At 36.4% G+C, this 27390-nt stretch overlaps 2 protein-coding genes and 1 long non-coding RNA gene across 4 annotated transcripts; 2 read left to right on the forward strand and 1 right to left on the reverse strand.

Moving 5' to 3' along the window:
* The first annotated feature begins 120 nt into the window (after positions 1 to 120).
* Positions 121 to 7151, forward strand: LOC113097002 (gastrula zinc finger protein XlCGF49.1-like). Of its 2 annotated transcripts, XM_026262234.1 has the most exons (3): positions 121 to 401; positions 485 to 726; positions 5989 to 7151. In XM_026262234.1, the coding sequence occupies exons 2-3, from the start codon at positions 558 to 560 to the stop codon at positions 6615 to 6617; spliced, it is 798 nt and encodes a 265-aa protein (XP_026118019.1). In that variant the 5' UTR covers positions 121 to 401; positions 485 to 557; the 3' UTR covers positions 6618 to 7151. The 2 variants fall into 2 exon arrangements, with proteins under 2 accessions (XP_026118019.1, XP_026118018.1); XM_026262233.1 differs by lacking the exon at positions 121 to 401 and having other exon boundaries at positions 441 to 726.
* Positions 5471 to 27390, reverse strand: LOC113097004 (uncharacterized). The gene is made up of 3 exons (XR_003288755.1): positions 27113 to 27390; positions 25066 to 25160; positions 5471 to 5662 (listed from the first exon to the last, which is right to left on the reverse strand). It is a non-coding gene; the product is annotated as an uncharacterized LOC113097004 (long non-coding RNA).
* LOC113096986 (gastrula zinc finger protein XlCGF26.1-like) lies at positions 8805 to 17699 on the forward strand. Its single transcript, XM_026262210.1, has 2 exons — positions 8805 to 9919; positions 15538 to 17699. The coding sequence occupies exons 1-2, from the start codon at positions 9604 to 9606 to the stop codon at positions 16791 to 16793; spliced, it is 1572 nt and encodes a 523-aa protein (XP_026117995.1). The 5' UTR covers positions 8805 to 9603; the 3' UTR covers positions 16794 to 17699.

Here is a 27390-nt window from a genome sequence, read left to right on the forward strand (position 1 = left end):
AAGTTAAGTAGAGTTGGTTGTGCCAGATTTAAATCTACAAACATGATGTTGTACATTAATTTCTGTTTTATGTAGGTGAGCTTTACATTCTTCAAGCTCATGAAAAAAAAAATCTGTCTACTTGAGGCGTCCAGTTCTCCATAGTTAATACTGGTCAATTTCACAAACAGACTACTATTTCATAACAATGTTATATAACGTTGACTGAAAGAATGCACTTTGTACACTCGCTAAGTATTTCTCTCATTTATTTCCATCGATCCTCTTGTCGCTTCTCTCTCCAGTCCAGCGGGAGGCGCTGAGACACATGCGCTTGTTTGCCAAACACCATTAAACACCAGAAGAAGAAGATTAGATCAACCGCACTCTCTGTTGTTTTGTCGTGATGCTGGCTTAATATTGTAAGAAAATTTACTTTCTGTAAGTAGAAAAAACAGTTTTTGAATCAGCTCAGCAAATACCTTTAATATTCTCATCCTCACAGTTATGACTAAGTTTTGAAGCGAGTAGGAATACCTGGAGGAGTATCATCTGAACTGAGATCTGCTGCTGTAAAGATGATGTTTGTTAAAGAGGAAAGTGAAGAGAACACGAGTGAACCAGAAACCTGGAGAATAAAACAGGAAGAACCAGAAACCTGGAGAATAAAACACGAGGAACCAGAAACCTGGAGAATAAAACACGAGGAACCAGAAACCTGGAGAATAAATCACGTGGAACAAGGAGGTTGATCTTTATTCCTTATTCATCTTTGATGACTGTTTGTGGTACAACAAGGTAACATAGACTTGACAGGGTGTCTGCTGATCCTTAAAAAGTTTTAATTCCCTTAATGTAAAACTATCATTAAAATGTCTAAAAGAATCTACCTTTCAAATGTGTTAAAATGGAATGGAACTGATTGATAAAATTAATATTTTATTTTCGCTCATTGTTTTTTTATAATTGCAAAAATGTCTTGATCTCAGATCACGTGAGACACATCAGATTCACTTTTTTACATTCGTGGTATCTCAGACATTTTGTGGGCAAAAGTTTACCTGTTTTCTGCCAAAAAAAGTAATTAAAGTTAATTTATGACACTGTACTTTTGTAATAGTCGTCGATTCGATGCTTTGATTCGAGGAGCCTGATTCGACTACCAATCTAACAGCCGAATATTCGCGGGGTGTTATTGATTATGCCATTCTGACTATATGGGGGATAGTCACGGGTCGTCTCATAACCCGTGGGTAACCCGCTGGTCGGGTTGGGGCGGGTAAAGAAATATTGCGATATCAGATCTACATCCGATACCAAATACATATAGTGTCAGTATAACCGATACAATACTTTTTACTTAAAAAAAAAAAAAAAAAACTTGTGTAGGGGAGTGCAGTAGGTCTATGTCATTATTTCTGAAGTGAATGAATGATCAATTATTTACCCAATATTTTTTATTAATGTACTGAAGTCCACAAAATTATTAGTTGTTATGCACTGTAGAATGAATTATTTACAGCCTTTTAATATTAAAAAAATAAATAAATAAAGAATAAAAAAAATCTCCCTTTTTTTTCTGGATTTAAAAGCAAATTAAATAAAGTGCACACAATTATTACTGAAGAGCAAGCAAAGAACAAATAAAGCTGTGCAATTACCTTCCCTGAGGCCCCCTTCTAGGTGTGCCATCAGCTTCGCTGCCGGGTTCACATCGCAAGTTTCAGCAGAGCAGAAGCAGCGCGTTAGCAGCAGGTAGGCAGAGCAGAAGCAGCGCGCGCCTATTTTGCTTTCACACCGACAGCGGAGGCAGCGCGCAACTCTATAATGGGTACGTTCGCATTGCTTTATTTCCCATTTAAAATACATTTAAATAAAAAGACTAGGCAAGAAGCTTTTTTAATTAATAATTTAATTGTTACTTTTGTTGGATCTTTGTTTTGCTGTCTTTGTTTTCCGTGCAGTACGTGTTGTTGATAGAAGAAAGGCCATCGCGCTATATTTGTTATTAAGGAGACTAAAAAGACCCAGACTTTGGGTTCATCCAATTAACCGACGTAGGAGAGAACATGGTGCATATTACCATCTTGTCACTGGGTTTGTTTGCAATCAAATTTACCAAAAAACACCCTGAAAACCAATTTAATAAACGGTTTTAAATTATGTGTATTGTAGATGGTTCACAGCCTTGACTTCCTGCTCATCTTGAAATCAGCATTTACTTGTTTATTATATATGCATGTATCACCTGCTTTTGTTATTTGTGTGCTTATGTGTAATTTAGAAATTGTAAATAAATGGTTCCAATTGAATCAATTTTGAATCAAATGTTGAGTTGTTTGCTCGTGTGCCAGCGAAAGCGTCAAAAACACTATAAAATTAATTACCATCTGCAATAAGAGCCGCTGCAACTTCATCCCATGCTTTTTCCTTCTCCTGCAAGTCTTTATAAAGTACATTGTGTGGATCATAAAGAACTTGATATTTCTCAACTTCCACAATGAGACGAGTGTCGTCCATTATTGTCTTTCCAGGTGCACTCTGAAGACCACCGCCTGTGACACCACGTGCTGTTGTTTATGATTGTTAGCACGACATCCGTTCTTCTGCCAATACATAGGCCTAGTTATTAAAAGAATACTACTAATAATAAATAAATCTCCAAGGCTAAGCTAGCAATATAAATTATTTAAAGTTGTTTTTGTATTTCGGCAAAAAAAAGTCTATTTTTGGATAGAACTGTAAGTACTTTAACAGATTTTGTAAAAAAAAAAATATATATATATATATATATATATATATATATATATATATATATATATATTAAAAATAAAATTATAATAAAAAATATAAAAATATGTGGTTTTAAATATCATACATTTTTTATGTAATTTGCTAAGAACACAGTAGATATCATTAATGCAAATTTTGGGCAAATTTTCGTTTAAGTACATGTGTATTTTGGCCATGATCATGATCATTTTGGCCATGGTCACTTTATCTTCTATACATATTTTTTATATTAATTTCCTTTTCGTAACATACTCTAGTTCTTGTTAAAACACCCTAGATGTGCTTTTTTTGTGCAGTTAGAGCACTTTTTGTGTGAAATCATATTTATTTTGTCCATCAAAGGTGTACTTTCACTTTAACTGAGCTTCAGCAGCGCAGCAAAAATAGACCCAGCGCCGAAACGATCGCGGCACTGCTGCTTCTGCTCTGCTTCTGCAACGCTCTGCCGCGCAGCTTCTGCGTGCGGTGTGAACGCTCTCATCTGTTAACATAGGCACCGAAAAAAATACGCGCTGCTTCTGCTCTTCTGCAGCTTGCGGTGTGAACCCGGCCTCTGTTCGCTGCTCCTCGGCGCGTTGTGTCCGTGAGTCACGTGACGACAAAATAACGAATCACAGCAGAGCGGGGGGGGGGGGGGGGGGGGGGGGGGGGGGGGGGGGGGGAGTAGCAAAGTGGGCCGGATGTGAAAGCAGCGTTTGCTCAGGATTGTAGAGGTAGAAGACACGAGCAAAGTATAATGAACGTAGATGAGAGATATTTAAATTAAAATATCGATTCAATTACAATTGTATCGATCCGATACCAATACCACTGTTGGCATCGATACTATCGATATCTAGATCGATCCGCCCACCCCTAGTTCAGAGATGTTCACAAGCTGCGCATGCGGAGCTAATAGTGCCGCACTCGTGCGCTGCTGTGGGAGGAACTTAATTGAAAAAGAAATTAGTCTTTTACTGTCTATGGTCAGTGGATTACGTAAACGAGAACGATTCGTTCACCTAAAAGATTTGTTCACGAACGAACCATCATAGTGCAATTACCTTTAGCCTATATTGATAAGGTTACGATACGAAGGTCTAAGTAGCAACATAACTTTCATGATGTCCTCAATGCGCAGGGCGGGTCGGGGCGGGGCGGGTCAAGAAATTTTACTTTATTTGCGGGGCGGGCTTGGGCGGGCCAAATATTTTCATAAAAGCGGGACCCGCGGGCTGGAAAAAACACCGACCCACGCATGGTTGAGCTCAAGTGTCTGATTTCACACAGAACTACCGGTTTTGTCCCAATAAGTTAACATACAGCCTATTATGATGAATCTGTAAGAATCTGAAAAGAAAGAAGCTTCAAATTAATATTTTAAAGTGTGTGAATAAAACCAACCACCCCTATAGATTTATGTTTCACTTTCCATAATCCGTGACTGAGAGAAGAGCATCTTGGCGGCAGGGATTTAAAACTTTCCCAAGACTCAAACTGACACAGAGCAGGATTTTTTCGAACAGGTAGGGTATTTGAAAATAGAAGTGTATTTGAAATAGAAGTGATTTCAAAACATTTCAGCAGGTTTATATATATTGTGGATATGTTATTTACCTGATAAAACATTTGGATTTGATTCGAGCGCTTCATTTGTAGTTCTGTTGCGTGTGAGCAGGTCAAACTACAATGCACAATATTAATAACTATGACTGGGACTGTTATATAGACACTATTATAATGAGAACATCATTATAATAAAACGCTGTGAATTTTTAGAGTTTAGCTGCCGTGTTTCTGCACATTGTTTTGTGAAGAACGCGTCCACAAAAGGAGTTCGCATTCAGAACCCCCCAGATATGTTCATGTGCATTCGGGCCCTTTTTTGCAAATAGCCTGTAAGTCCTAATATTAAAGTTATGTTGTATAAATAATAAAGCATATTCTATATGAAATTATGGGTTGAATCCCACTGATTAAAAACTTGCTATCAAATGCGTCACTCTACTGGTCATCTTCAGCGCGCAGCTCAAAACAGAAATGCAGAACATTAACTGCTAACATTTTAGGCATGTTATTATAAGAGCACTATTGTAAAAATGAATAAATAGTTAATTGTTATGGTTTCGCCGACGTTAAGTGTTAGCTATCTGTTCATCAAAACATAAAACATTATTTGCCCCGTTTATATCTGCAAGGTGTTCATTACACATTTTCCCTGTGTGTGAACATTAGTAATTATGTTAGTCGAATGTCTGACTTGACTCTTGTTAATGAATTTTATCCCGCCCTCAAACATATGATTCGACTATCAGTCGAATATCGGCAAGGTTTGAAAATTCCAATTCCACTATGAAAATCCTTAGTCTGGAACACACCATGTTGCAAAACAAATATGACATTTGATCTCTTCTGTCCAAATGCATACATTTTCATTGAAAATGGTGTCATGTAAATTACACATTAATGTTCTATTTGGGTTCAGCTTAAGGAGGTGTTTAGAAGACACAATTTTCATAGAAAACAAAATGAGTTTTTTATTCATTTTGGCCGTTTATCTACGGTGCCGTTAATTGTGAACTCCTGAAAATGGGTATCAAAGTGCAAAAGTTTGCAAGCTACAGAAATACACATTTGTCAACAGTGAGGTCATGCACGTGTATATGATGTGTTCAGTTAATAGGTGCATGGGGTGCATCTATACCATAAATGCCATATATTTCAAGAGAGCATCTTGCTTTATTAATATTCATTATGAATTCCTTAAGAAATTTTAACAATATAGGGGGCAGATCCTTTTAGTGAAGCTGATGACACTGTCAAGTGATGCTGGAGTGGTCAAGAATATTCCATTGCTGATCCTTTGATTTCTCCGTCTTCATTTCTTTTCCTTGCATCCTTCCCTCACATCCTAAGGGGGGTGGAGATAAGACAAGAGGTAAGGCAAGGAAAGAAAAAAAAGAGGAGGATCCACAAACAAGAAATGAAACCCAGTTTTTCTTTACAGTGACATTGCCATCTACTGGTCTGTCAGCATAACATCATGTTTTAGTTTAGTTTTCATGGATCTGTGTTAGCAGGGGTTGTTTTGATAATGTTGTCATCTGTATGGAAAACTTAAAAAAGAAAATGCAAAGAAAAAATGTTTGCTTGCTGTTGTGTTGAAAGCACAAAGATTTCCTTTTATTTTCCAAATGTACCAATTGATTTTCATCACCTTTAATGTTTTCATTTTAGGCCTGATGAAAGTGAAAGAGGAAAGACAAGATCTGAATGAAGTGGAAGAGAAGCATCAGCATCAGAAAGCTCATGATGCCAACACTGGAGAGAAATCAGTGAGTTGCTCCAAAACTGTAAGCAGTTGCTCACAACGCAACATTCAAAGAAAAGAAGCCAAAAGTCCTTTTACCTGCTCTCAGTGTGGAGAGAGTTTCAAACAGAAAAGAACCCTTGACGAACACATGATGAATGTTCACAATGAAAAAAAGCCTTTTACTTGCTCTGAGTGTGGAAATACATTTATACGCAAAGGAAGCTTTAAGTATCACATGCTAAAACATACGGGTATAAAGTCTTTCACCTGCTCTCAATGTGGAAACATGTTCAGTCATCGTGGAAGCCTTTGGAATCACATGAAAATTCATGCTCAGATAAAGTCTTTCAGCTGCTCTCAGTGTGGAAAGAGTTTCACACAGAAAAGAATCCTTAAAGAGCATGTGTTAACTCACACTTTAGAAAAGCACATAACCTGTCCTCAGTGTGGAAAGTGTTTGTCACGTAGAAGAAGCCTTGAAAAATCACATGTTAGTTCATGCTGGAATAAAGCCTTTCAGTTGCTCTCAGTGTGGAAAGAGTTTTACACGTAAAGCAAACCTGAATTACCACATGATAATGCATGCTGAAATAAAGCCTTTTAGCTGCTCTCAGTGTGGAAACACTTTCACACGCAAAGCAAGCCTTAACAATCACATGATAATTCATACTGGAATAAAACATTTCAGCTGATCTTAATGTGGAGACTTTGTATATCAAGAGCCTCAGAAGCTGAACCATCAATGACAAAACAGTTTCCTTCATGTCATCACTTCTTGATGCTGATGAGAGATAGTGGACAAACTATCTTGACCAAGATTTTAAATTAACAATTGAATACCCTTAATCATGGGCGCAGGTTTGGTCTCAGCTTTGGTGGGGACACCCCCCACCCCCGGGAATTCTTTTGTTGTAAGATACCAGTGATTTAATGGTGATTTCCTTTTTTTATTTCGGACTGTTGGCAATACACAATATCACAATACAGAAGTGAACCAACTTCATCTCATTATATTGTATCCTGACCCTGATATACCATCCTGTATACTGTCCCTAAAGAGCAAGTATAACTGTATAATCTCAAAAATGCACTCTCAAAAAATAAAAATAAAAACCTGAGACTGTGTAAAGCTGAATGACCAAACGTTTTATTAACATAAATTATTATGTACATTAGTATTTACACTAACAAAAGATACTCTGTCACAAGGAAACAAATCTAAATAAATAAATATAATAACCTTTTTCTATTATAAACACTATTTACCCTCCAGCACACTCACGTTTATGTTGACTGCAAGATTCTAAGTTAAGGTACAGCCTCATTGACATTGTTACTTGCTAACGTAGCATTCTATCATCCTGGGTAACACATACTATCACCAGTTAATACTATTTTCCACAGTATAATCTACATTTGAAAGCCTGGTCAGTCACTACTGCTAGTTTATTTGTGTGGCTAGCTAGTTATTTTGCCTACTTGACTCTGCTTTATAAAAAAGCTTTTTATGTCTCCTTTCTTCTTTTTGGGTGGCATCTACAAAGTACAATAAGGGGCAAAAAAAAAAAAAAAAAACAGATTATTAAAATGTTTTTACCCTGGCCTTTGTATGTGGCAGAGAGACAGCCCTGATAACTTACCGTCGGCGTCGTCAACATGCGCACGCACACACACACACACACACACCACCCGCTCGCTGCTAGTGCAAGCACAAAAGTAGTCCCGGCCCGCGCGTGTAGCCTGTCAGATACCCCGCCGCCAATCAAATTACAGCGTTTCTTGTACTATCGTTGTCCTGGCCGTTAGAATCGATCCAAATAACAGTGCAAAGATCCAAATAGTAGTTCAAAGGAGCTTGCTAAATATTGGTGGGGACAAATTTGTTATTTCAAAATATTGATAGAGACTAGTACCTAGCGTCCCCCCTTAAACCTACGCCAATGGTATTATGTAATCACTCAACGAGTGTTTCAACCACGGAAAGACACCAGCTAAAAAAAATGTAGAGCAGAAAACACACTCTGTGTCCATAAATTAGTAGAAAAATGTACAGTAGAGAGAATTTTGCCACAGTTGAATTTTTACATTTAATCATAATTGGTCTTTTTATTACAATTAGACCTGATAAAAATGCATTTATTTGATCCAAAAGACAGCAAAAGCAGTAATATTGTGAAATATTAACTGATTGCTATTTGAATATATTTTAAAATGTAATTTATTCCTGTGATATCAACGCTGATTTTTTAAGCATCGTTACTCCAGTCACAGATCCTTCAGAAATCATTCTAATATTCTGAATTGCTGCGCAATAAATAAATAAATAAATAAAATAAAAATAAATACTGTTATTATTATTATTATTATGTTTAAGACAGCTAGAATTGTTTCAGGTTTCTTTGATTAATAAAGTTCAGAAGAACAGCACTTATCTGAAATATAAAATGTCTTTATCATCATTTTGACAATTTAAATTAAAACGTTCTTGTTAAATAAAAGTATTAATTTATTCACCCCCCCCCCCCCCCCAAAAAAAAAAACTGAAGTAAAGATGCCAAAAATTCAAATATATTAAAATATATTCAAATAGAAAGCAGTTATTTTAAATAGTAAAAATAGGCCAATTTCACAATAATACTGCTTTTGTTGTATTTTGGATCAAATAAATTGCAGGCTTGGTGAGCAGAAGAGTTTTCTTAAAAAAAAAAAGTGTAGTTAGATAGTAGATAGTGTACTTAATCGCAGGCTTGTTATTTATTCCTGAATAATTCTCACTCCAGACTGAACTCAAAATCTGGCAGCCCTGTTTGAAGTAATTTATAGTTTTAGGCTCTCTGAACAACATTTATAAAATACACTATAGCCTACAAGTTAATTATAGATATTTTGCTCCAACCACTGGTTATTGTGATAATGTAGATAAATGTAGCTAATGTAGGGTAATGTGAAGTAATCAGCAATCGTAGGATTTATTAATGCTTTTTAAATGCCAGGTTGGAGTTATATACTGATTTTCTGTCATGGTCTATGGACCCCCTGAATTAGCCTTGGCCACCCCATGTATAAAACTCTAGCTTCGCCACTGCATAAATGGTCACATTTCAGGCCAGCATAAATGAAGCATAATTTTTTTCCAAATGTGAACCTTTGAATATTTGCTAGTTAAAAACAAGTGTTTTGTAAACGTTGTAATTATATTTAAATTGAAAGCAGATAAATTATATGTCATAAAGGTGCTACTTTTGCCGTATTATTTCTCCCCTATTGGCGCTTCACTCTCCAGTCCAGCGGGAGGCGCTAAGAGGCATACGTTTGTTTGCAAACCACCATTAAACCTCAGAGGAGGAAGATTAGTTCAACCGCGCTCTCTGTTGTTTTGTCGTGATGCTCGCTTAATACTAACTGTAAGAAATTTAACGGTAACGTTAGTGTTCAAAAAGATTTTGAATCCATTCAAAAAAATGTTTTTATTATTGTCCTCTCAGTAAGCAGATATATCTGGAAGAGTAACAACTGAACTGAGATCTGCTGCTGTGTAGATGGAGTTTGTTAAAGAAGAGATTGAAGAGAACACGAGAGAACCAGAAACCTGGAGAATAAAACACGACGAACCAGAAACCTGGAGAATAAAACACGACGAACCAGAAAACTGGAGAATAAAACGCGAGGAACCAGAAACCTGGAGAATAAAACACGAGGAACCAGAAACCTGGAGAATAAAACACGAGGAACCAGAAACCTGGAGAATAAAACACGAGGAACCAGAAACCTGGAGAATAAAACACGAGGAGCCAGAAACCTGGAGAATAAAACACGAGGAACCAGAAACCTGCAGAATAAAATACGAGGACCAAGGTGGTTGTTCTTTATTATCCACTGAAGCTTAAAACGTTTCAAATGTCTTAAAATTCAGCTGAACAGAGAAGGTTTACATTTTATTTTCGCTTGTGTGTGCGGGTTTTCTTTCATTTTGTTAATGAAGGGAAATCAGTTGCGTGTAGACCTAACATTATTTAACTTTAATGTGCTGCAGGTGCCTGATGTGATGTGTCCGAATGTTTACACTATCCATCCTAAATTATGTGATCTTAGTACATTTCAATACTATTTAGGGCAGATGGGGTGGATAGTATGCACAATGGGACGCAGGGCTGGTGTTCTGATCTCTAATAAATTTTAGTTGTAATTTAACATAACCGCGGTGAACGGTTAATTATTGATTAAGGGGTGTCGATTATCCTGCTGGTTTCAGAACCACAAAACACTAGTGTGCCATTAATATTCACTTAAAGGTTCACAAAGCGATTTTTGAAAAACATTGTTGACCACAGTATCGGACCAAGACCTAAAACACACTTGTAGCCAATCAGCAGTAAGAGTGGGTGTGTCTTGAAGAGAGCGCACCATTTGAGTGCACAGGACAGATATTAGCAGATAGAAATGGATAAAAAACTTATCAATGTTGGCTTTTGTTTGAATATTTATTAAATATGTCAAATGCTTATATAAAAATGTCTACATTAACCTTTTACAAAAGGTTTTGAAGCTTTACCTGATTGATTTTAACTGATACCTTTACATTATTTTTCCACCACATAGGCGTACTGTTGGAACATGTCCCCACCACTTTTGGTCAGGGTCGATATTGTCCCTACCACTTTTTGAAAAATATATTGCGGAATGTAGCCTATGTATTAAATGGAATACAAGATCAACAAATCATTCTTCATAATCTAATTGGGGTGATGAATTAATAAATTAATACATTTGACTCCCTATTCATGCATAACTCGCATATTCCAACAACAACGTGTTGTGCAGTAGAGGGTGACATTTTTGGCCGGAATTTGTCAGTTACATTAAAACACACACACACACACACACACACACACACACAAACAGTAGGCTACTGATGTAACTGACATATTCCGGCATGCCCACTTTAGTAAAATACACTTTTAAAAAATATATATTTTTAATTTTTATTTTAATGAACTCAAAGCCACACATTACATTTCATTTAAATCATCTATGCAAACCCACATGTTTTCTTTTTTTCTTTCTTTTATTTGAAAGTAGACATTTCACTCTCTAGATTTATTTTTCATACATTGGGTTTCAAGGTTTCTCGCTCAAGTTCACATGACCTAGACCTAAACTGAATCTTGTTTGCTTTTATTAATTTTCAGAAGCACAACGGTTCGTTGTTATTCGGAGAGCACACAAATAAACGTATACGGATTCGAAAGATTGATTAGTTGATTGATTAATCAACTGATTGATTATTAATTATCACTCCGCCCCGCTCTCACTGATAGAAACACCGCTCCGCCTTCATTCCGTGGATAAGGTGTTTCAGTATGTTTTTATTTCAATGTTATGTTCATAACGTAGCCTATATTAAAATAAAAAAGTTTCTATGTGGCTTAAGCTGTGCAAACTTTTTTTTCCTACCACATGTCAAACTAATAACATGGTCAGCATTAAAAGGTATAGCCTAATTGCCTAATTGCTGTTTTCTGCTGTGCAAATTTTGTTTGTGATGAAAAAAACCGTACATTTTTATGAGTTATTTTATCTATATAGATCGATGCATTTCTTACAGATTTCTGCTCATTCAAAATCAGATACAGATGAAGTAGCACTGTAAGATTCCTTTTTTTAGTGCATTGTTGCGATAGCGACTGCGTATGAATGTGCTGAATCTGTTTAAATCACGGTTTAACCCGAAAATACTCTGTAAAAGGAACAGACAAACTCCTTGGGAACTAGCCTTTAACTCCCCGCTCGGTTATTGCTGTCATTATAACCTTCTGTTAGGAGAGAGCCAACTGTATTCGCTATGGAGTGAGTGAGAACCACGCTCAGCTTTTAAAAGATCTGCTCGCTCAGAATCACACCGATCCATTCACATACTCTGTTCACATGTAAACGGAGCTCAGAAAAAGCACAGGTCAGAGCAGCGCGCGAATGAAACATTTAAAAGCACATGTGAATGAGAGAGTAACTCAGTCTAGCGCTGAGTTAACACTGCTGTGAATGCATGTGGTTCAGTACTATATGTCGGAGGGCGCCAGAACTGCAGCTGGTAGAATGTGCGCTGCAGCACAATACTACGGTATTTCTTCAAAAGCAGATCGTGGAGACCTTTTTATTGTCCACGATCAAAAATCGTCATATTGCACGCCCACAGTTTATGGTTTATTAATATGAAAGGCAAGCTATATTTGTGTATAATAGGGATGGATTAAGTTCCCGCCCACTCCCGCTGACATTTTTCCCGTCCCGTCTTAATCCCATGATTAATAGTGATTTTGTTCCCAATCCCGCGGGAATACCGAAAAAATGTCAGCCTCTAACTTGCAGCCGTCACACTTATCGTAATGCCATTATAGAATTTTATTTTAAAAATGGAGAGCTTACTTGTGCTAAGTAGGCCTGCCCTCTACTAAAGATTTTAGTTAACTATTCGCACATTATATTAAATTGATTAATATAATAAAATCAACCATACTGTAATATAGGCTAGGCATTCCACGCTCAAGCTCGTATATAAAGCAATTGCCTCAAAGCACCGGCAAAGTGATTCTGAATGTGTCGGGGGAAAAGAAGACATTTTAATTATTTATTAATAAACTAGTGCTTTCTGGGTCAGTGTCGGGTGCAGAGAAGGGGTTGCCGAATGCCACTGACTCGCCATCTCCACAAGGACGTGCCATTAATAGATATGCACCTTTCATACAAACTAAAATCGAGTGGGCGAGTTTTCATTATTTAATTTATTATTCATATATACAAATTTTAATAACCTGTTTTGATTATAGGTCTCCAGACTGCGACCAAATAAATTTTGCGCTTCGAGTGCATTCTGGTTTATATGGGGAAAGCGGGCACAAAGTAACACTTTTTGACATTTTCAGTTTGTGTGCATCCACTTGGGGTTCAGATTTTATTTATTATTATTTTATCCACTGTTATTTTACACTTCGTCCCCTTGGAATTACAAGGTTATTCACATATTCTTATTCTGTGACAATTTATTTACATTATGTGATGTTTTATTTTAAGTTGTGTACATTTTGGGATTTTTTATTGAAAAAACTAAAATGTTCTATCTATAGACGTCTATGGAACACAAAAACTTTAAAGCTTCATATCTGAAAACTACTCAGAACGCAGATAGAACCTTATAATTCCAAGGGGACGACTTGTCAATGATAAATTAGGGCTATGCAAAAAATCGAATGGATTTAACTCCGGTAAAAGATTGCTTCCCGGGGTTAAAATATAATTTGGTTTTGGCAGGGTTGCCTTGGTAAAATTCGCATTTAATGCGCTAAATATTTACATTACATTTACATTTAATCATTTAGCAGACGCTTTTATCCAAAGCGACTTACAAATGAGAACAATAGAAGCAGTCAGGTCAACAAGAGAACAACAACAGAATACAAGTGCCATGACAAGTCTCAGTTAGTCTAGTATAGAACGCATAGCCAGGTATATATACATTTTTATTTTATTTTTTTATGTAAAAGACAAGAAAAGGAAAAGTACTGGTGTTAGTAGGTTAAGTGCAGGCGAAAAAGATGAGTCTTTAGATGTTTCTTGAAAATGAGTAAAGACTCAGCTGTACGAAATTGAGATTGGGAGGTCATTCCACCAGCTGGGCACAGTCCAGGAAAAGGTCCGTGAGAGTGATTTTGAATTTCTTTGGGATGGTACCACAAGGCGTTGTTCACTTGCAGAGCGCAAACTTCTGGAGGGCACATAGGATTTAACCAGTGAGTTTAGGTAAGTTGGTGCCGTGCCAGTGGTCGTCTTGTAAATATCACGTTATTGGTATTGGTATTGGGGTTGCTTCAAACCGCAGACTTGGCAACACTGGTTCAGGTGGAGCAACAGTTACTACACAGAGCCTAACACAAAATCGCTTTCAAAATCGACAAAGAATAGCCTGCAGTTTTAAAATCGATTTTGTGTAGATTATCTGTGAATTACGGCTCTGTATAGTAAATGCCAACCAGTGGTGCCAAGTCTGCTGGTTGGTTAGCCACTAAAATTTGAATATTAGATCAAGGGAACCCCACCAAAAAAACTTGTTTTATCACCCGAAAAACGATTGGAATAGTTTTGAGAAGCAATTTGGCTGGTTTTGTTTAGAAAACCTCGCAATCCTGATCTGAACACACGTGCTGGAGATATACTAATCACAGGAGCGCCTTTACTGAGGAGATGGGCATGAAAATTGCATTCGATTATTTTTGCACAGCCCTAGAATATGTCGCTTTGTTTCGTAATTGCAGTATATACGTTTTCTTTATTTACCCTCAAAAAATGGAAGGGAAATTTGACATCATGCCCCGTAGGTGGGGTACATTGTAACATTCGAGGGGCACGTTGACCATATGAAAAAATGCTTTACATGTATTCTAATTCTAAAGACTGGCAGTCTTTATCAACGTGTTTATTCGTTGTTTCATTAAAAAATTCATTAAAGTAAATTACATCGATAATGTAATACAATAGCACATTGTAACACAGTGTTATCTTGGTACCTCATCTGCGCAAGTGGAATTTAAAACTGCTAGTTATCAAAGCATTAAAAAGCGATCTGAACTTATAAATAACAGATTTGCGATTAAAATGATAGCAGATTTGTCTCATAAATGAATAAAGGAAACTGGGATGAAAATTTTACTTAATAATTCAATATTGTAATTTTACTATGTTAAAATAAATGTTCATTGATATCTTCAAAAGATTATTGAATTTTGCCGTACATTTGTTTCTGTATAATGTTGATAATTGAACTGGTAAATATTCAAACCACTTGTGTTACAACTAATTGCGTTACTTTGTGCCCCGGCATGAATATTTCCCTATTTGCTGAGCAGGAGCGCCTAGGTGCACAGCAAAAATGACACAAATATTTCAAAGCAAAGTTACACCACTTGGCTAAAATGCACATGAAGATTTGTTTAATAACTTACTGTTCTGACGGTTTTCACCTTTGATATTATAATGTTGATTAAGAAATAAAGTATTGTGTAGTATGCAGAAGATTTTTTTTGGGTGCTGTTGCCATGGTGATCATAATTTCAGAGTAAACTCAGTCAACATACATAATTTAGTTGTCCTGAAGCCAAAAACTCTTGTGTTTCCTATCTCAGGGTAAGTCAAATCAGAGTTCAAGTTTTAATTCAGAGTTTGTTGAACCTCCTTTCTGGAATACACCCCTGTTGGGGTATGATCGTGTTTCTTTTGGAACTTTCAAATTTCAAAATAATTTGGCGAAAATCACTTAGTGCACCTTTAAATCTAATGCTTTAACAGTCGGTGACATCCTCAGAAAACCTATAATAGCAATGTATTGCCATAACTTGCCTATGATGACTTGACAACTGAGCGTGGGTATTTCACGCACATTGGATGCATCAATGATTTTCATCATAAATTTTTTTTCATTTCAGGTCTGATGAAAGTGAAAGAGGAAAGACAAGATCTGAATGAAGTGGAGGAGAAGCATCAGGATCAGAAAGATCATGATTTCAACACTGGAGAAAAATCTGTGAGTTTCTCTAAAACTGAAAATGGCAACATTCAGATAACCGAGGTCAAAAAGCCTTTCGGCTGCTGTCAGTGTGGAAAGACGTTCAAACTGAAAAGTAGTCTTATGAACCACATGTTAGTTCATGCTGGAATAAAACCTTTTACCTGTTCTGAGTGTGGAAAAAGTTTCACGCAGAGAAAACGACTCACTGTGCATGTGCGTATTCACTCTTCTGAAAAGCCTTTCAGCTGCTCTCAGTGTGGAAAGACGTTCAAACTGAAAAGTAGTCTTATGTACCACATGTTAGTTCATGCTGGAATAAAACCATTCACCTGTTCTGAGTGTGGAAGGAGTTTCACACAGAAAAAACAACTCAATGAGCATGTGCGTATTCACTCTTCTGAAAAACCTTTCACCTGTTCTGAGTGTGGAAGGAGTTTCACTCTGAAAAAACAACTCAATTTGCATGTGCGTGTTCACTCTTCTGAAAAGCCTTTTAGCTGCTCTGAGTGTGGAAACACTTTCAAACTGAAGAGAAGCCTTAAGTACCACATGTTAGTTCATGCTGGAATAAAACCATTCACCTGCTCTGAGTGTGGAAAAAGTTTCACACAGAGAAAACGACTCAATGAGCATGTGCGTATTCACTCTTCTGAAAAGCCTTTCGGCTGCGCTCAGTGTGGAAAGAGTTTCACTCTGAAAACTCAACTCAATAAGCATGTGCCTATTCACTCTTCTGAAAAGCTTTTCAGCTGCTCTCAGTGTGGAATGAGTTTCACACGTAAAGCAAGCCTTAATGATCACATGATAATGCATACTGGGAAAAATCCTTTCAACTGCTCCCAGTGTGGAAAGACTTTCAAACAGAAGAGATACCTTGTGCACCACAAGTTAATTCATGCTGGAAAAAAGCCTTTCTGCTGCTCTCAGTGTGGAAAGAGTTTTACACACAAAAAAAATCTCAATGAGCATGTGTTTATTCACTCTTCAGAAAAGCCTTTCACCTGCTCTCAGTGTGAAAAGAGTTTCACACGTAAAGCAAGCCTGAAGAATCACATGTTCATTCACAGTGGAATAAAGCCTTTTGTCTGCTCACAGTGTGGAAAGAGTTTCATTCAGAAAGTTCAACTCAAGATTCATTTGATAACTCACTCTTCGGAAAAGTCTTTCACCTGATCTCAGAGTGGAAACCATTTCAGTCGTAAAGAATGCCTTAAGATTCACATTGATCCATAAAAGCCTTTTACTTGCTCTCAGTGTGGAATCAGTTTTTCCTATAAGCAAGGATTTAATTTTCACATGAGAATTCACAATGAAGCAGAGTTGTCCGTGTGAGAAGATTTGGAAAGCTGGTGTCAGAACTCCTCTTCATCGCAATCACTGTGCCATGAGGAAATTGAACTGATCTGGATGGAGATTTCTAAGGATTGTCTCTAATGCTGGGCAGTAATACTGTTTCACACCGAATACTGGTGTTTATTTTTCGTATGATATCAACTTTTAAAATACCGGAATACCTTTGTCGTCTAAACAACGTTCGGAACGCGACACTATTTGAAAGCCGTCACTTCACACAAGCATGACTTCAGAACTATATTTAGCAACTTTCAGACCCAACTTTTTCAACTTTCAGATTAATTTGATTCTGGCTTAATTTTTTGACCTCAGTTGCAAGGTGGAGGATTTTCAATCTATTCTGTCATTATTCATTTTTGTTTTGCCAATTTTATCCTTCATAACTGTGTTTTTTATGAGATGTCCGCTTTTAGGCATTAAAGGCATTCATTTGTTTTGGGGGCATTTACAATCAAATACTGAAAACATTTTATGCATTTTGGTACTTATTAAGAGTTAATTTTTCGTTTTTTCCCAGTCACTTTGGCTTAATTCTTTAATTGTGATTTTTATAATTAAGCTCTCTTTGAACAATATTTTTGGTCAGACAAATTTGAATTTCATATTAGTTTAAGCAAATTGCATTGCTATGTATGACTTCTATGAAAGAAATGTGTGTAATATCAATTTTCTTTTTACATGTAATGCATTTCTACACAAATAAATGTACTGTACATATTCAAATGTGAACATATACTTCAAACATCTCTATGTCTCATTATTCATTCATGAAATAAAATTGTGTCCATTTTGTAGAATAAGTAAACTGTTTTAGACCACTGCTTGTGTTGAATGTGACATGTCTGGAGTGTGTGTGATGCCTTTGAGTTCTCCAAGACTTAGCGCTGCTCTTTTATTTTGATTAGATAATCATAATATTTTGTAACTGATACGGAACTTAATAGGTAGCCATTGTAAAATTAGGGTAATGATAATATTTTCATGACATAAGTACTCAAACTGCTGCACTTTGGACTACCTGTAGCTTGTTTATTGAAGAAGCAGGACAACCGCCTAGCAGTGCATTACAATAGTCCAGTCTATAGAGATCATGAATACATGTACTAGCTTTTCTGCATCAGAAACAGGTAACATGTTTCGTAGCCTGGCAATGTTTCTAAGATGGAAGAATGCAGTTTTTGTAACAAGGGAAATATGATTTTCAAAAGACAAGTTGCTGTCTAATATAACGCCCAGATTTCTGACTGTAGAAGAAGTAACAGTACATCCATCTAGTTGCAGATTGTAATCTACAAGATTTTGTGTAGTGTTATTTGGTCCAATAATTAATATCTCTGTCTTATCTGAATTGAATAGGAGAAAATTATTGGTCATCCAATCTTTACATGTTTAACACACTCTGTTATCTTAGATAATTTAGAAGTTTCATTTGGTCCCGTTGAGATATATAGCTGAGTATCATCAGCATAACAGTGGAAACTAATCCCGTATTTTCTAATAATATTACCAATGGGCAACATGTATATTGAAAATGGCAGAGTGCCTAAGACAAATCCTTGTGGCACTACATACTTGCATTAATTGAGATGATTCCCTGTTTAAATAGGCAAAAGATTGGATGGGTAAGATTTAAACCATTTTAGGGTGTTTTTAAAGACCTGTAGATTATAATTCCTTACATTTATATAGCACTTTTCTAAGCACTCAAAGCACTTTACATTGTCAGGAGGTATCTTCTCATCCACCAGCAAGAGCGCTTGTTCAAAAGAGATTTAAATACTCCCCCATATGTGAAAATTATATGCAATATTAGAATATCTTCAAACTATAGGTTAACATACACTACCAGCCAAAAGTTTTTGAAAGGTTAGTTTGTTAATGTTTTTTTAAATAAGTCTTTTCTGCTCACCAAGCCTTCATTTATTTGATCCAAAATACAGTAAAAACAGCAACATATTGAAATATTTTTACTGTTTAAAATTACGCTTTTCACATGATCCTTCAGAAATCATTCTTATATTTTGATTTGCCGCTCAAAACACACTGATAACAGCATATCATTTTTTAGGTTTCTTTAATGAATAGAAAGTTCAGAAGAACAGAGTTAATCCGAAATATAAATATCTTGTAACATTATAAATGTCTTTATCGTCAATTTAATGCATCCTTACTAAATAAAAGTATACATTTTTATAATTTCTTCTTAAAACGTCAAGCTTTTAGACTTCAAGGTTTTTGAAAGAAATGGTGTATGTTACATAAGTTTTTTTTTTTTATTTCAGATAAAAATCGTTGTATTTTCTATTCTTCAAATAATCCAGAAAAAACATTGACAATCAGCAAATCAGCATATTAGAATGATTTCTAAAGGATCATGAGACACTGAAGACTGGAGTAATGATGCTGAACATGTAGCTTTGATCACGAGAATAAATTACATTTTACAATATATTCAAATAGAAAGCAGTTATTTTAAATAGTATTTGATCCAGCGGTTTCTCCAGTAATGGCTGTAATCAAAGCAGCTCTGCTCATGAACGCTTCTTTATTAGATATAATAAAAATGCCATCAAAACCTTTCTGAAGACAGACCTTTCTCTACAGAAATACATTTACAGAATACACCGCTGCATTTTGATTTAGAAATTTATGTTTATTCAATAAACCCACAAATAAATCAATGGGAAATATATACAGGTGCTTCTCAATAAATTTGAATGTTGTGGAAAAATTTATTTCAGTAATTTAACTCAAATTGTTGAAACTTGTGTATTAAATAAATTCAGTGGACACGGACTGAAGTAGTTCGTATTTTTTTCTTTTAATTGTGAGGATTTTGACTCACATTTAAAAAAAAAAACACCAGTTCACTATCTCATGACAACTAAGAAAAAATCCCAAATTCACAATCTCAGAAAATTGTAATATTGTGAAAAGGTTAAATATTAAAGACACCTTGTGTCACACTCTAATCAGCTAATTAACCCAAAACACCTGTAAAGGCCTTTAAGTGATGTTTCTTAATCAATTTTCCATCAAGTCATGGAATAAATAGTAGTCCAGTCAATTTGTTTTCTCCATAACCAAACACTTTGATAAAATGGTTTTACAGTTACAATGAGCAGTCTGTGCAAAATATGAGTACCGCAATACATATTTTTAAAATACTGTAACCAGTGCAGCAAGGTTGCAGGTGCAGGTTAGATTGGTGGTGAGGAGTTCAGAAGTGTCACACTGCCAGATGAAAGGAGGGTGAAAAGTCTATGGTTAGGGTACGAGGCATCCTTGATGATGTTTCTTGCCCTGCCCAGACAGCGCTTGTGATAAATGTTCTCGATGGAAGTTAACTGGGTGCCGGTGATCCGTTGAGCAGTTTTCACCACCCGCTGAAGTGCTTTGCGGTCAGATGCAGAGCAATTGCTGTACCATACTGAGATGCAGTTTGTGAATATGCTCTCAATTTTCTCAGTGTTCGAATTCTCCAAGGATCCCGGGACTCAGGTGAACTTTCTTAAGGCTATGTAAGAAGTAAAGGCGCTGCTGTGCCTTTTTGACCAGCCTGGAGGTGTTTAGGGACCAGGTGAGGTCATCAGAGATGTGGATGCCAAGGAACTTGAAACTCAACACATGCTCCACTACAGCTCCATTGATGTAGATGGGTGTGTGTGCATAACTCCTAGTCCGTCTGAAGTCCACAATGATCTCCTTAATCTTCTGGGTGTTTAATTCCAGATTGTTGGTGGCACACCACACAGCCAGGTGCTGCACCTTATTCCTGTAGGCTGACTCATCGCAATCCTTGATCAGACCTACCACCATGGTGTCATCTGCAAACTTGATTATGGTGTTGGAGCCATAAACGAGAAAGCAGTCATGGGTGAATAGGGAGTACAGAAGAGGGCTCAGTACGCAGACCTGTGGCACTCCGGTGTGTGTGTTAATTTTTCTGTGTGTTACACAACTATTGTAAGTAAATATTATTTTCTGTTTAATGTGCTCGGTCTATTTGTCAAATCATAAATTCTGTAGAGAGGGTTTTGGTTCCCTTTTTTGTATGTGTAAATTATTGTAGGAATGCCTTACTTCTTGAAATTGCGCAAGGTTGCAAAACAAATCTAACGGTGGAAAATGTTGAGCTTAGTTAGCCATAGCTCATTGAGTGATCAACATTTAACTAGCTAAACTTCTACAGATTAACAGAACTTTTATAAATATGTTAGATTTGTTTTTTAAAAAATTTGATAGCACAAACATTCTCCATAAAATAGCCTAACAAGGGTGGAACTTTAATGGTGGGACAAGCAGAATAACATTTCACAAACTAAAAAAAAATGAGTGAGAGTTGAAGCATATCTCAGTTTGTACAGATGAATTCCAGTGGGAAAAATAAATTGTCACTTTTATAAAGTGGTCTCAATGAAATTGCAGTCGGTTTTGGAAGGCGAGAAAGTATGTACTAGCAGGGTGGAAAATTACTCCAGGGACACGATAATTTAAGAAAATTTTATATATATTTTATATCTATATTAACTATATATTACACATTATTTATATGTAGGATAGAAGTAGTTAAGCCTTGTCTCTAACATAATAAAAACAAATTTTTAAAAAGTTTTTTAATCATATTATTTACATTTACATTTATTCATTTAGCAGCCGCTTTTATCCAAAGCAACTTACAAATGAGGACAGTCAAAGCAATCAAAAAAAAACAAAAAGAGCAATGATATATAAGTGTTATAACAAGTCTCAGTTAGCTTAACACAGTATAAATAGTAAGGGCTTTTAAACAATATAATAAATAAAAAGAAAACAGATAGAATAGAAAAAGAGAGTGCTAAAGTTAGAGGGTCAAATACAGATGAAAGAGATGGGTTTTAAGTCTATTCTTGAAGATGGCTAAGGACTCAGCTGCCCGGACTGAGTTGGGGAGGTCATTCCACCAGGAGGGAACATTTAATTTAAAAGTCTGTAAAAGTGACTTTGTGCTTCTTTGGGATCGCACAATCAAGCAATGTTCACTTGCAGAACGTCACTTGCAATCATCAATCATAACCAAAGCTTCTGGCTGTTTTTGAAGGAGTTATGGTTGATGTGACTAATTTGATGGTGAAACTGTGATGAAAAAATGGGTTTGCTGGAATCACAAGCAGTTCTGTCTTGGCAAGGTTGAGTTGAAGGTGATGGTCCATCATCCAGCAAGAAATATCTGTTAGACAAGCTGAGATGCGAGTAGCTACCGTCGGATCATCAGGATGGAATGAGAGGTAGAGTTGAGTGCTATCAGCATAGCAGTGGTATGAAAAGCCATGTTTCTGAATGACAGAACCTAATGATGCCATGTAGACAGAGAAGAGAAGTGGTCCAAGAACTGAGCCTTGAGGCACCCCAGTAGTTAGATGTTGTCACTTGGACACCTCACCTCTACAAGATACTTTGAAGGACCTGTCTGATAGGTAAGACTCAAACCACTGAAGTGTGGTTCCTTTTGAGGAGGATCTGGTGGTTAACCGTGTCCGTTACTTTGCACTGAGGACATCATAAAATTGAATGCATATATCCATGAAAAGGACTCTAAAATACAAATTGTATTTATAATTTATATTATCCCTGTTTAAGTGATAAAGACCTAAATATACATTTTAAGAGATATCTTATAAATATGTGACTCATTTCATAGAAAATATGACTAAATAAATCATTGGGACATAAAAGTCACTGTATAACAGGAATGACCCGAATGTAAAACGAGAATGAGTGTGAGAGAGAATAGACATGTTTGTATGTGAAAGGAGAATGTAAGTAAGTGTGTGAGAGTGACAATGAATTATGGCTTGCACAGCCCATTTAAGAAAGTCATGACATTTACCAAGTATGGCAACCGATACTCTGAATTGGTGCTCTGCATTTAACCCATCCAAGTGCACACACACAGCAGTGAGAAGTGAGCACACCGTGAACACACCCCCGGAGCAGTGAGCAGCTATAGATCCAGCACCCGGGGAGCAGTGTCTTACTCAAGGGCACTTCAGTCATGAGTACTGAGAGTGGAACAGAGTGCTGTTCATTCACCAAACCCCCCCCCCACAACTCCTTCCAGCACTGAGACTCAAACCTGTGACCGTCGGGTTACCGGTCCAACTCTCTAACCATTAGGCCACAGCTGCCCATGCCCCATACCATTTAGTAACTAAAATTTAAATTGTGTGTGTGTGTGTGTGTGTGTGTATAGAGAGAACTTTATTTAATAGTATTTCATTCTGGCGAGTAAAAAATAAATTACTAGTCAAAACCAAAAATTATTCCTCCAAGATGTCTGTAGAGCAATGAATATGCAAATATGAATTCATGAATTACATTTATTTGAGTAGCAGTGTGTTACATGTAAACAGAAAATTTACTTTTGACTGTTACACATTTCATACATACATATTTACTCTTTTACACATGCCAAAACAGACACAATTTGCTTAAATTAATGAATTCAAACCTTGTGTGAACAAGAACATAATCATTTAGAGATATGAATATTATTTTATAGTTTTATAGTATTGAGAAAGAGCCAACGGGACTGATACATTTCTAAATGTAAGCATTGGTCTTAATTTGTTTGTGAATTCTTGATTGTGTTTTGTTTTTCTTCCCATAAAAATACTGTTAAATACCAGATGGATCAGCAGTATCAGTAGGAGCAGTAATACCTTTAAAAACCTTACATGGATGGTTCAGCCAAAAATTTAAATGTGATGTTTATCTACTGCGTTCCAGTCCATATTTATACCCTTCACTCACAAACTTCCACCTCATTCAATCAGATGTACGTCATTGATTACACTGCATGAGTGCTTACTACAGGTAGAACCGTTTAATGAGCAGAATTGAAACATCCTAAACCCTTGATCACTTAGAATCTGTTATGGAGTTATTGTTTATATTTTTCCCCTTACAAATGTGTTTGGTGCAGCATTCTAGATTTATATAGGCATGCTTGGGCTGTTATAAATGGGGTGGGGATAAGTTCAACAAAATCTATGACGACGTTACAATTTCATTCATATGAATATGACTCGCTCCCTCGTTCAAAATCGAGGGGTTGAGGGACTGTCCATGTTAAAACTTTCCTTACTCACTTCACAAAGTGGAACGCACTTACAAATGGCAGCTGGGATTCACCTGAGGGGAAGTGCTCAGGGAAGTTTGCGAGCACGTGTCTAAAAGTGGAGTGGAACGCAGCCTCGCTTACAAAGTGCAATTCCTCTATATAGATGAAAATCTTTCCATATTGAGAGCAGCTGAAAGGCTTTTACCCAGCATGACTTAACATGTGAGTCTCAAGGTATCCTTTACGTGTGAAAGACTTTCCACACTGAGAGCAGATGAAAGGCTTTTCTGAAGAGTGAGTGACCAGATGATTCTGAAGGTGTGCTTTCTGTGTGAAACTCTTTCCACACTGAGAGCAGGTAAAAGGCTTTATTCCAGCATGAATTAACATGTGATTCTTAAGGTTTTCGTTACACGTGAAAGTGTTTCCACACTGATAACAGCTGAAAGGCTTTTCCCCACTATGGATTCTCATGTGTTTCATAAGGCTTCTTTTATGTTTAAAAGTGTTTCCACACTGAGAGCAGCTGAAACGCTTTTCTGAAGTGTGAGCTACAAAATGATCCTTAAGTTGTCCTTTCTGTGTGAAACTCTTTCCACACTGAGAGCAGGTAAAAGGCTTTACTCCAGCATGAATTAACATGTGATCCTCAAGGTTTGTTTTCCGTGTAAAAGATTTTCCACACTGAGAGCAGCTGAAACGCTTTTCTAACGTGTGAGTTACCAAATGACTCTTAAGGTGTCCTTTCTGTGTAAAACTCTTTCCACAATCAGAGCAGGTAAAAGGCTTTATTCCAGCATGAATTAACATGTGATTCTTAAGGTTTTCGTTACACGTGAAAGTGTTTCCGCACTCAAAACAGCTGAAAGGCTTTTTCTCACTATGAATTCTCATGTGTTTCATAAAGCTTCCTTTATATTTGAAAGATTTTCCACACTGGGAGCAGCTGAAAGGATTTTGGACGTCTGTTATTTGAATGCTGCAACTCACTGATTTTTCTCCAGTGACATCATGAGCTTTCTGATCCTGATAGCTCTCCTCCACTTCATTCAGATCTTGTCTTTCTTCTTTCACTTTCATCAGGCCTAAAATGAAATCATGTAAAAGATTAAAATAAATGGGGACATTTGGAAAATTAAAAGGATAAAATATTTGTTTACAGATTAAAACATTTGTCAAAACTGTCTCTGTTCACACAGATCCATGAAAATGGCTAAAAACACTGCATTGTGTTTCCAGGCCAGTAGATGGTGAGACCACTTTGTGAAGAATGACTATGCATCTGTACAAGGTGGCCAAAAGCTCAATGTGCTGCAACTTCAGAAAACACATGCAAATACTTCATCAGTTTGACAGCTGCATTAAAGATTTTCATTTGCAGCGCTTTCTTTATTTGGTTGTGTTCTGAGCAATTGATGTATGTGTGTTGTCACATTGATGTTTGCACTTACTGTACATATAATAAACAGAGTAAAGGTTATGTGTATTTTGCATGCTCAGTAATACCTCCCGAACCCAGGGTATTCCCCCTGTCCGAGGAGAGGGGTCAGTACTTGTTATTTAGGCCCGGATCCCCCCCAACCCTGTGCTGGGGTAGGAATGGGCCTATGGAGAGGAGTCAGGATGCTAGGGCTGAGAATGAAGGTAAGATGGTTTGGGCTATTTAGAGAAGTTCTCTCTTGAGCTGATAGGATAGATGGTGTAATTTCTGATGATGAATTTGCCAGGTTAATTATCTGAATGTGCTCCTCCCAAACTTTAAAATATATATACATATTTTCCTATTTGCAGTGCATTGATCTCTCTCTGCCACCGTACCTATAAACTGAACACGTTATACACATGCACATGATGATACTGTTTTCATAAAGAAATGCAAACCTTAAAAATGTTGAGAAACAAATTTCCATTTTTAGAATATTATTGTGTAAATATGCCCTTTTATGTATTGTGAAAAGTATTTTCCTAATCTACATTATGCCATTGTCTGTCTGAATACTCGATTCTGATTGGCTGACAGGTGTTGATTAAATTCGTTTAACTGCACAGGTAGTTCCAAGTCCTTTCGCGGAGGCAAACATCCTCAGCTGCGAGTCGGGTGGGTCTTCACCTCCACATCGTGCATTCAAATTGTTTAATGCACAGCTAGCCATTGATAATCCGTTTCTTATTTCACAGCTGATTACAGGGACTCTAAAGGTATCAGCACTTCAAATTTTATACTTTTTAAAGGGGTCACGACCTGTATTTTTTATTATTTTAATAATATGGGCGCACCCATGTTTTCACGTGAAAATATGTTTCTTGAGGTACAAATGTTTTATTTTTTATATAGAAATAAATGTCTATATTCTACATTTATTTTAGCTTCTGATTTGAATGTTTTGTTTGAAGGGAAGTGTCTGCTGTCGTTGATCTCCTTTTGTATATAATTTAATCACAATTTAAGTAACAGATTATAATCATGCTATTAGGAGAATGTAGTTAAGTTTGGTCACTGCCTTGATTTCATGACACACACACACACAGACACACAAACAATTCTGAGACAAATAAATTGAACTTGTCTGACTTAACTTGAATAATTACTCTCGAGAAATCACAGATCAGACATTTGGATAAACAAATTTACTTCCAATGTTGTGACAATGCTATCAGTTATATACAGTAAAAGTCAGTTTGCAAAGCCAGCTGCAAAACTGTTACTGATTTACAGTAAAATTTCCCGAACAAACAAATAATTCTTTACTAAAACATCCACATCATTAAAAATAACCAGTCCTATAGCGACTTTAAATTGGGCTTCTAGTTAAAAAACAAATTCAGTCTCATACGCTCTTGACTTCAACAGTTTTATGATTCCAAAACAAAAATAAAGTCTATTAAGTTTTCTGAAGTGTTAATTCAGTCACATTTGAATAAGAACTTTGAAACATTGATTTAAGACTTTTTAATGACAAATGTCTTATTTTTACATTAAGGATCTTTGATTATGCCTCAAACAGTCATTAAAGATGAAAAAAGAATAGATACCAACCTTGTTCCTCGTGTTTTATTCTCCAGGTTTCTGGTTCACTCGTGTTCTCCTCACTCTCTTTTTTAACAAACATCATCTTGACAGCAGCAGATCTCACTTCAGATGATACAGAAGATATCCCTGCTTACTTAAAAACTCACGACTGTGAGAATGAGAATATCACATGAATTTGCAGACCGGAACTGTATTTTTCTATTTAAAGAAATACAACTTATAATTGTTTGTATTAAAACAGCATCACAACATAACAGAGATCATTGTGAAACCATGGACTGTCT

The sequence above is a fragment of the Carassius auratus genome, unplaced genomic scaffold (assembly GCF_003368295.1).
Source record: "Carassius auratus strain Wakin unplaced genomic scaffold, ASM336829v1 scaf_tig00216060, whole genome shotgun sequence".
In the NCBI taxonomy this organism is placed as follows: domain Eukaryota; kingdom Metazoa; phylum Chordata; class Actinopteri; order Cypriniformes; family Cyprinidae; genus Carassius; species Carassius auratus.